At 35.7% G+C, this 11,447-nt stretch overlaps 1 protein-coding gene across 1 annotated transcript; it reads right to left on the minus strand.

The window, feature by feature from the left end:
• Nucleotides 1-588: 588 nt before the first annotated feature.
• Nucleotides 589-11,435, minus strand: LOC121430997 (protein FAM166C A-like). The gene is made up of 4 exons (XM_041628448.1): nucleotides 11,191-11,435; nucleotides 8,708-8,981; nucleotides 8,086-8,198; nucleotides 589-1,107 (listed from the first exon to the last, which is right to left on the minus strand). The coding sequence occupies exons 1-4, from the start codon at nucleotides 11,259-11,261 to the stop codon at nucleotides 951-953; spliced, it is 615 nt and encodes a 204-aa protein (XP_041484382.1). The 5' UTR covers nucleotides 11,262-11,435; the 3' UTR covers nucleotides 589-950.
• Nucleotides 11,436-11,447: the final 12 nt, after the last annotated feature.

Genomic DNA, 11,447 nt, shown 5'->3' on the forward strand with positions numbered 1-11,447 from the left:
GTGCGCGGGTGTCTATATTTGTGTGTGACGTAGATGACGCAAAAAGCAAAAGTATCAAAAATCAATTATTAGTTGGCAAATTGGCCCGCTATTGCCGACGCGTCGCGATATACCGGCAGTCACCAATAGAGGGCCAAGCATTAATGCCGTTTCATTCAATTTTTTTTTTGGTTACACGGGCCTAATCACTGGCCGGCCATAGATATTCATTCGAGCCAACCCTTTTAATTTGATGTTGCTGATTGAAAAAAAAGATTGAATATGACTGACAACACTGCACCGATTCTAAGGAGGGTACCTACTGAACTTACTTTTTCCAAATTGGAAAGATATATCACCATTATGGAACTATATTTTACTGGCGGAAGAATTAGGGTCATTTTACTCTCTCAAGTGATGAATTTGGTCCCGTCAGGTGTAGTCTTCAGAAATGCTTATTTATTTTTAAAATGTGCCGGTTGAGGTACCCTTTTCTGGTACGTATGCATGTCAGACATTTATCCTATCCACTGGTAGTAAGCATTCAACCCTTGAATTTCCTCCTTATTTTTTATGAATTCTTTTTAAGTGCCACTTTAACACATGAGTCTATGGGAAATGAATTAGGCCTGTGAGAATGTCAAAGATTTTACAGCATTTTGTTTTTAATATAAATTTTGAAATATGCCTACACTCAAAATTTAATTTGGAAGGCATTCCAAACGCCTCCTACCCTGATAAGACAAGGAAAAAAAAGTTTCAATAAAAACATAAGTTGTTTCTGGCAATAAACTTTTTATGAAAATTCAAACAGGTCCATGCAATACTATGTGACTTTGTTAATCATTTCCTTATATCTGCCACACTTAATTTCACGACGGCTAGATATTCTTCCGGTCCTATGTACATAATGCCATGCATATACATGCTTCTGAAAAAAATACAAAAAAGTACGTAATGGGCAGCATCTTTTAGCGGTGTTCGAAGAACACATCACGCATTGCTCGATCACGGACCGTTGATGATTTGCTGAATGTCTGGATGGGTGGGATGGCCATCCGATGGACCGGTACATTCCTCGTCGTGCTCGTCGAGGCCTCCTCTCGCATATCCACATGGTCATCGATTCTGTAAATGAAATGAAGATGAAAGAGAAAAGAAAAATGTCCCGGTAAGACGTGTGCAAATTAGGGAATATGCTAAGCTTCTTTGGTATAAAAAAAAGACATGATCATGATGATGATGTGCGTTGTTAAGGAGAAATATCGGGGATGGTAATAATCGGTAGTCCTAATAATTCCTATAGCTGGAATTTGAATATTTTAGAATGAAAGGATTTTGCATAGCCAATAAATCAATATTACATATATGCACTTTAGATTTATCTCGCAAGTGTATGATAAGTCAATCTTTATCTTTATTTGAGTTTACATGACTGCCGATAAAGGGACGCTATTTCGGGGGGGGGGGGTGACTTCCCCCAATGATCATGATTTCACTCCCAGCAAAATACACTGAAGGCCCATCCCTGCGTTACAGATTGTCCGATCAAAGATGGAGGGGCTTTGTGGTTGATACAGTCCCCCCCCCCCAAAAAAAAAACAGAGCCCATAATTGCTAAATATTCAAACATTCAGACTCTTATGGCACGCCCCTGTCCAGTATCTGAAGATATTCTTTTTTATTAACAACGTAAACGTTACTTTACGAAGCCTATCTCAGCCTGTAAATTTTGGATTTTAAATAAAGCATATCATTGTTGTAGTCCTCGCTCTGCTCTCTGCCTCAAGTCCGCCTCCCCCCAAAATAATAAATAAATATAAGTAATGACAGAAAATCTAACTATATTTGCAAAAATATCGTTCTCGTATAAATTTCTTCATTTGGATCCGGAAGTTTTCTCATCCATTCAACCATTTTTATTGTGCTATTATATTTTCGGGGGAAATGAGACTCTCTCGATCGCTTCACAACTCAGTCCCTAAACCGGGGTGTTCTGGTATACAGGGGCTGGAGAAACGGAGGAAGAGCTGGATGAACTCCGCCCCCCCCCCCTGCACTTTCAAAACCGTTCCGCGGGCCCCTTGGAAAAAGTTCACGGAAGGACATAGATTTCAATGTTTTTACACCAAAGCGTAAATGACACAGGAAATTCCTCTTTTACATTCTAGTGACATCTCTGGATGTTAGCCTACATCTAGGCCTGTGGTCTTAATCATTCTTTGCATTGAATTACAGCTCAACTCCCACGAACTAACACGGTCAGCAATTTGTCAAAACAATATTTATTGAAAAAAAATAATCATTATCCCGCCCTCCACGTGGAAGGGGTTTGTCGTGATACATTGTGCGAATTCGATACTGAATCAATTACCCCTCCCCATTTCTCGCTCGAAGCGCATTAAAAATATCAAGTTACACAAGAGAGCACAGAAGCATGTAAGCAAATGAGATTCATCAACAAAATTAATGGAAAAATATTGTACGGCTGCCGGCTGGATCAAGCTGCGCTTATTTGAATATTATTTGATTTTTAAGGGGATGGGTGAGTCAACATCATATTTTCTCTGATATTTATTTTGTAGACATGCCTACCTGACCAATTAAGCATATTTCACTTGACAAACTATGAAGGAATCAATTACTGTTTTCTTGTCTTGTTGTAGTGGCGTAATGAGCCAACAGTTTTGGAGGGACTAGATTGTGTATAGGGTAAAATTTGACAAAAAGTTGCGAGCAAAAACTTTAGATGTTTCTATTAAAAAATCAAATTTTGTGCTTTAGATTCTGACATTTTATGATAATATTCAGAAAATCTCGCCTTCTCTCTTTCCTTTCCTTTTTTTCCTTTGTCGTGGTTTTTTTTCGGGGGGGGGGCAGGCGCGCCCCCACCTTTACGCCAGTGTCTTGCTGGCTCGCAAGAAATAATGTTTTTGTCACAGCATGCTGTTTAATCACACGCAATAGGGGTATAAGTTGCAGCAACGAGCGGTATGATGTTTCATCAATCAAAGGTGGCGATTAAGTTACGGCAATATCTATGATCATACGATTTCCATCTTTTCTTCTTTTTTTTTGGCACTCTTAATTCCATTTGCCTTTCTCCATATCTGATAAGCGTATATGTATGGGGCCAACTGCTACCCCCCCCCCTCCTTTCAGGGCACAAATCAGAAGAGAGAATGTGAGAGACTGAGGCGATCGAGAGAGAATATACTGAGAGATAGAGCGATAAAGAGGGGCATGATACTAGGTATGACCTCTGGTGAATATACTGAAAGGACATGCAAACTTTCAAGTCCTTTGCCACAAAAATGACGTAAGTGAAAGTTGGGTAAAACTTGTGGGGATTTCCCTTTACTTTTTATTGTCACGGAGACCAGAAGTCCAGATTATGTAGATCTAGGTGTATTTGTAATTGTTGGCACTGATACAAAAATCATCTCTCACGATAATTCAAGGTCAAAAGTTGATAAAATGCACATTTGAATTCTTTGAAGTAAAATTATTTTTTGAAATTCCAATTTTTTTCTTTCTTTTAAGTGAAAATGACATGTACAGCATCATAGCCGGCATGCTAATTTTATTTCAGGCCTTTTTTTAAATTTCAAAACAGTTGAGATTCGACTGTAAGGACTCCATGAGAATTAATTTTCCCCCATTTTACTTATCAAGAAAGTGCATTCGATTGTCAGAATTACGTCAATCATTTGGTTTTTGGGGAGGGGGATTTTAAGGTTCAGTGCTGTTCAGTGAGTACTGCGCGTAACACCGAATATCTCGCTGCAACATTGTTAAGGGATGGTCCGGGCTGGAAATATTTATGTCTTAATAAATAAGAGTAAAATTCACAAAGCAAAATGCTGAAAATTTCATCAAAATCGGATAACAAATAACATTTGAATTTTAAAGTTGATCATTATTCTGTGAAAACAGTTATATGTACATCGTCATGAATATTCATTAGGTGGGGCTGATGTCACATCGTCACTTTCCTTTATGTTATGTTATTAAATGAAATCATAAATGTTTCATTTTTCATACATGTACATGTGTAAATGATATATCTCCATTATGATGAAATAAGTTGCAGCTATAGGCCTAAATAACTAATGCACTTTATCAGTTGACAATCAAATTGTTTTAGCTCTTCGTAGAAAATTTTTGAATAAACCAAAATTCATATAATAAAATACAAACGAACAAGTGGAGATATGACACCATCAGCCCACTTACAGAATATTGATAAAGACATGCCTGGAACTGTTTCGCCAGATTCAATAACTTCGTTATTGTGATCCGATTTTGATCAAATTTTCAGCATTTTGCTCTGTGAAATTTTACTCTATTTATTGAAATATAAATATTTCCAGCCTGGACCATCCCTTTAACAACGAGATATTCATGCCCATTCTCAATCACCAGGTATTTGAATTAATAATGAGTTTCTGACAGTCGGGCCCTGTTGCATGAAATCGACAATATTATGGTAATAACATATAATGTTATGCAGTTATTATCATTATCATTATTATAATTCTGCCATGGTCCCGAGGTTACTTTCTTTTGAATGTTTGATGGTAGTAAACATTTTATACAGCAGCCTACGGGAAGGACTAAAATCTCACATAAGTCACCAACCAATGGATGGTGCAGGATCCTGGTGAAAATTATAACTCGATGAATAACAGGTTTTCATTTGAATATTGTTTATTTTCATAGATTAATCGTATTCATGAAATATATACGAAGTCATATCACAAATGGACCTTCCTTGAGCTTTTACAAATTATATTTCCCCCAACTATAGCGAGGTGCACAACTAATTATCCAATATTTCACGAGGGATTTTCCATTTCTTTTTTTAATGCTTGAGAATAACATCAGCTCGAATGGGAGTAAGAGTTTTCTGAAATACATTGCCAATTTGCCATATCATGAGGAAGCAATGCAAAATTTAGAACTTAACACAAAGCGGCATCGATCGGAGAGAAAAACACTGCAATACACATGCACACACAAAAAAAAGACAGAAAGTCAACATACAAACGGTGGGAATTAACAGTCAAAATAATGATTATTGTTAATGAGATTAATGAAATGTACAGTGCGTAGATAGTGAGTTCATATTCTAGACATGTGTATTAGTGTGACAAAGAGTAAACAATATCATTATTTTCATCTTCTATAGGTTTAATTGCATGGGTTAGTACGATCCCGAATTTGAAACATATACATGTACATGTATAGACGTTGAAATTGATTTACATTACATGTAAAGGTTAACATATAGTTGATATTCATTATATGCAGTTACATACAACTTGCACAATATAATCAACTTGACTCCTAAGCACTATATACAGCTAGAGATTGTTGTGAATCAAACGATATGTGTGTATTGTAAAGACCAAAGGTATGAAGAAAAGATAAAGTATGCCAAGAAGAATAGGAATACAGTATGAATTAAAAAATGATAGTTTCCTATGTTGATAATATTACATGAATACCACGTGCCCAATCAATCTAAACAAACATAAACATTTATTACTTTAAGTATTATATAATATTTTAATTGATTTCTGGTTTATTTATGTGGATTTTCCCCTTCAAATTCATTAGCTTTGCATTGATTTCAATCAAGTGTGAATAAATAACAAATCAATATTTTATACTAGTATATCATAATCTAATATTAACTTTACATTCTCCCATGCTATTACAATACATGTATATATATCTTTTACTAATATAAAGGTTTATTTTTTAATGATCAAGTGAAAATATGACATATATGGTAAAGTGTCTTTATACTCTTGTCTTGGTTCAAATGTTAAGACAATTTAAATTTCAGCCAGATATTCTTTTGTATAACATGAGGTCAAATTACATTAGGATTACATATGTAGAAGAACCATATCAAGGTGTAACAGAGAAAAAAAATGATATCAAATTCAGCTTTATCAATTCCAGTGTAGGCCTATTAATATGTTCATACTCAAATGCAGTATAGTTCAGTGTTTTTTTTTTATATAATAAATGTTTATCTAGCCAAATGCAAACATACATGTATCCACTCATGGTCAAATATTCTAAATATGACATAAACTGAAGGGATCATTAAACATCTGGTAAATTTATTTGGAGACTTACTGTAGATATAAGGAAAAATATTATAAATTATCCTTTTAAAAAATCTAAATAATATTTTGTTACTCACAGTATATTAAAAAGACAATGAGTATATTGAACATTCACACATAGCTGAACTTATGAAGTCCACAACGCATGTCTAAATCTACATGTACATGTATAACATGGATAAGAAAACATTGACTTTCAAAATAAAATTCACACATATGTTAACGGCAAGTAATAATCAAGAACATAAATCTAAAGCTATTTCTGAGTTGAGTTCTAGCAATATTTCAGTGCAAAGTGAGATAGATTATTAGTATCCTTATCAGCCCATTTGCAAAAAACAAAAACAACCAACAATGCAAGAAATTATAATAGCATACATAATGCTAATTTCTATACATGTATATTTTATACATTTCCCTGCATTTTCAAGGTATATCTTTTGTAATTTGAATTTACATAATCATGACAGGTTAAAAAGTACCAATATACTACATTCTACCGGTTAAGTTAATATGTAAAACTGAAATACACAAAGAGAGAGAGATTCACAATAACAGAGCAGCAGTGTGAGTCTAATTTTTCGAAAAATGTATCAAATTGAGCGGATTTATACCATTACTTTCTCCTATTTCAATCTTTAAAGAACAAATATTAATATGAATCAAATTTGATTGTTGTTTTTCTTTCAATTAAGACAAGATTTTGCTGTGCATGGCAACTGAAATTTTCAATTCCACCATCCAATATCGATGTGGGATGGGAAATATATTGATGAAATCTTTAAGATGAAATTATGTTATGGATTACAAAGATGTTACTAATATATGCTGCCCAAAACCAATGGAATGATCAATGAAAAAAATTCAATCTTGTTTATCTCAACATGAAAAGATGCTTGAAGTCAATCTTTTCAAAATTGAACAGAGATATGGACGATATGATCATAAAAAGGTACATTTAAACACACTGAAAATCTGTACAAACGAGCGCTAGTTAAATGTGAAAGTTAAGTTTATGAAGGTTGATAGATCAGGGGCTGCTTAAAGGGGAAGTTTACCCTGAAGAAAACTTTGTTGTAAAAATAGCAGAAAAATTGTAAAAAAAATAATGGTGAAGGTTTGAGGAAAATCCGTTAAAGAGTAAGAAAGTTATTAGAGTTCAAAGTTATGGACTTGTGACGACATTAACGAGCAGCTGCCCCATGAGAAAATGACATTTCAATTTTCATTGATTTTTTACCATTCGCTATGTAGGAATGCTGCTCGCATATGACGTCACAAATCAACAATGGAATTTCTAATAACTTTTTAATTATTTGATGAATTTTTCTCAAACCTTCGGCAATATTTTTTTATTATTTTTTCTGCTATATTTACAATAAACTTTTTGTCAGGGTGAACTTCCCCTTTAATAAAGCTCCTCGTAAAATTATGCAAATGACTGTGGAATATGGGAGGCTAAATGTGTGTCTAAGTAAATCACTTTGTTTGAAATTGAAATATTAAGATATTATCAACATTTTTACTCTTAAAACACACTTTCATGGCAAGGTATTTTTGTCTTAATAATAAATAATTAGCAAAAATTATGTGAAATACAGTTGTTCTTCAGTTAGTATCTCATGAAAACTTGTTGCAGTATTTTATTTCATATTCCAGTCATTTTTTACATGCAAGTCATGCATAACTTTATGAAATGCTTTTAGAAACACCCTCTTTACAACAATCGCAAAAGGAAGCAAGTGACAAAATATACAGACATTAATCGATACTATGTACTGTATCTGAATTTGGCCCAGAAGAAAAGCTGGGGAATGAAAATTTCAATAACACATATATTTAGTTGTCATATCATATTGCTTCCTTATGTCATGTCGGTGTACCATAGCCCAAGATGTGCCATGGATTCACACTGTAGGTGCAAAGTGCGCCCTCATCACGTCAAACCGGCACGCTAACTTACAATGCGCTGTCCTGATGATACATCTCCTGCGCTGACCGCGGAATCAAGAACTCGTTCACACGGCCGACGGTACCCGTTCTGTCCTTGTAGTGTTCCCTCTGTTCCTGAGCAAGCTAAAAGCAATGAGAACAGTCTCATTATTACATGTATATCAAATCCAATGTAGACTTTGGATTTTCCTTCTTGGAAGAAAGTGCTATGCCCCTGCAATACTTGCAAGAGTAAGAAAATTGAGTGTAATCCTTGGACATACGGTAGGGTGCACATAAAAACATAACACTTTTTAATATGAAAATTATCAAGTACTTTTATTTTCCAGTATGTACATGTATTATACATGTACCACATTTCCTCACCTTTTCTTAGTTTCATATTTTGGTCTGAAAGCAAATAATCAATTGTATGGAAAATCACTACTTACACGTAGGAGAACTGAATGTAATCTGTACCCCTTCTTTCCTAATCTTCTTTTTTAGAAAAATAAGGATTGCCAAGGAAAAGTGAAAAGTGACCCTATCACCTTACTTAGCTGTACTGAACTTGGAGAGATAATTCATTACCAATGTGACTTCAAAAATGTACATATCATTGGAATTTCAGCTGACAACTGGTTTCAAATTACCTTATCAAATTTGTTGATTTCTTCTTTCCTGTCATGATTTACATTGCTGAGAGAGTATTTTGGTTCTGTCCTCCACCTCTCCCTGGTCCTGTCCCTAGCTCCAATCACTTGGTCTGGGTTATGAGTGTAGACCGTCGGGAACTGGCCTCCATTGGCGTAGTTGGTCTTGCTGTCGTTCAGGGTTGTGGAGCGATAGTCTTGAAGGCATTTGGCAGTGGCATTTCCGTATGTCTCCCCGTAATCGAACTTCATAGTAGGGCAATGTCCTTTGTATCTAATAAAAAAAGGAACAGATAACGTATATGCAATCTTGAGACTAAGAATATTGAAAACTATTTAGAGTCTACGTCAGCATTGGAACAAAGACAGAAGAGGAGTGATCTCATTGAAGCCTACCGTATAATGTCACAGATCGATAACATCAATCCTGACTTCATGTTCCAGAAAGCAACGTTTCAGAGTACCAGAGGCCATTCTCAAAAGCTAAAAACAAAACTCATTCCAGACTGGACATAAGGAAAAACTTTTTTTCAGCAAAAGTGTACTCAATAGCTGGAATAAACTCCCTGAAGAAGCTTTCAAATCGTCCTCACTCCTCAACTTTAAACAGAGACTAAAAATTGGGTTATTAATGGGCTACAAAGCCCCCCAAACTCTGCCACACTTATATCTACCTATGTGAAGATGGAAGTGTGGCACTTCAAGGTATGTTCAAGGTATGTTCAATAATATATCTGCACATTTGTTTTATGAATTGAGATGTAGACCTACTTCTACACACTTTTATGCATTTTCCTGGGGGGGGGGCACTTCCATTGATGAGTAGATACCATGAGTGACCATGGGTTTAAAAAAAAAACCTAAACAAGGAATTAAGGCCTTCACAAGTATTGGCATGTGAAACCCTACCCTAAACAAGTATTGGAAATAAAAAGGTACCCTTGACAAAATGTTAACTGCCTTTATTAGATGTAAACCTGCACATTACCATATTTGCAAGTTAGTCATGACAATGAATAATACCAATGAAAATAGAGCATTAAAAACAAGTAATACATGTACACTGAAAACACAAAAGACTGCCACCGACACTCCCTGTATCCCAAGACTATCCCAGAATGGAACCTTCTCTCTGAGGATGTCAGAAATTCTAAAGACGTAGGAGTATTCAAACTCAAACTTGAAGGTTTGGACATTAACACCCTTGTCTCCAAAGCACACTATCAAAACTAACTGTGTTTAGTGCTTGACCCCCTAAACTCAAACGTACGCGACAACCAGATGCTGGTGATTGTACGTCAACGGACAGATACAGATACTGCCAGTCATTGCCACAGACTATTAGATCGAGGGCCTAGTCTAGATACACGAAGACTAGATCTTGAGAGTGGAAAAACAAGGATAATCTAGACTTAAATTGTAACTTATACTTTATACTTAACATTACTGTATGTTACAGACAGAAACATGAATGAGATTATTTGCAACATAGTCTTGTCTTGTGTTTCCATTAATGCCCACAATCATTATATTGATTATTATGGCATATGAACGTCAAGATTGACTTGACCTGAATTTTGCCAGGACCGGCAGGTGCAACACCAGGTGAACACCCTACTCTTTGATGAATAGTGTATTGGTTTTAACGTGCATAAGGTTGTGACTCTCCTATACACGGGACCAACATTTGTGTCCTTTCTGATGGAAGGAGTGTTTTTCCAACTGCATTCACACCTTCACTGAACACAGTGGTGAGGCACGCTAACACACAACGCTATAGCATCAGATTTTTTTGTCAGATGCGTTTCGGCATGAGTGGGACTCGAACCTCTCACGTTGAGATCTACGATCTTTCCAAAACATGCGCTCTAACTGACTGAGCTATGCTGCCTCCCTAGCTAATAATATTAAGGTGAGCCAACTTAACTTGGAAATCTAACTGTAATTACTTAATGTACAATGAAGTAGATCTACATTAGATATTATTATTGGCTAAGTTAGATTGTTTATATTCACTTTCACTACTAATAGACGTTGTTGTTGTTGTTGTTATTTGTTGTGGGTCGTTTCCACACCCAAATGATCTCCTCAGTATTCTCTCAGTGTTTGTCACAAGGTTGATGAGCTGCTAGGTACTATTTGCTACTGGTGCTACTCATAGACACTAACAACAACAAAGTTAATGAATATAAACTCCCCTCCTCAATTGTAAATTGCCCCTCCCTGGCATGCCTGGAGTCATTTAAACTAAAAGTAAAACTGAAACAACTTCAATAAAAGTCATTCCACTCTCTTCACTATGTTAGCGTGGATATGTGTATCCCAACAACATTTGCTGACCCATCTATTCAGATTCAGAATATAACGTAGGCCTAATTTAGTAACAAAAAAGTTAGTCACACATTTCACAGACACCAGTCCTACTCCTAAGTCCTAGCAAGCATGCCTAGTATCACAGCAAACCTTTTCAAAATTTGACTTACCCTGGCATCAATCGGGGAGGGATGTATGTTGCCTGATGAGTAGTTTGAAGAGTTCCTGCGCTTCTTGACATTTTGTTTGTTTTTTTAATCAAATGAGCAAAAATTCAATATCTATGTTGCTGTTGACTTGTGATCTGACCGTAGTACAGCTGATGATATGGGCTGGGTTTTGACTTGCCGATCTTGTGTGTACGTGTGTGCATATGGACTACCGTGTTTACAAACTCATTTGTGTACAGTGGTAGCTATGGAGAACC

Source organism: Lytechinus variegatus, chromosome 17, assembly GCF_018143015.1.
Source record: "Lytechinus variegatus isolate NC3 chromosome 17, Lvar_3.0, whole genome shotgun sequence".
Lineage (NCBI taxonomy): Eukaryota > Metazoa > Echinodermata > Echinoidea > Temnopleuroida > Toxopneustidae > Lytechinus > Lytechinus variegatus.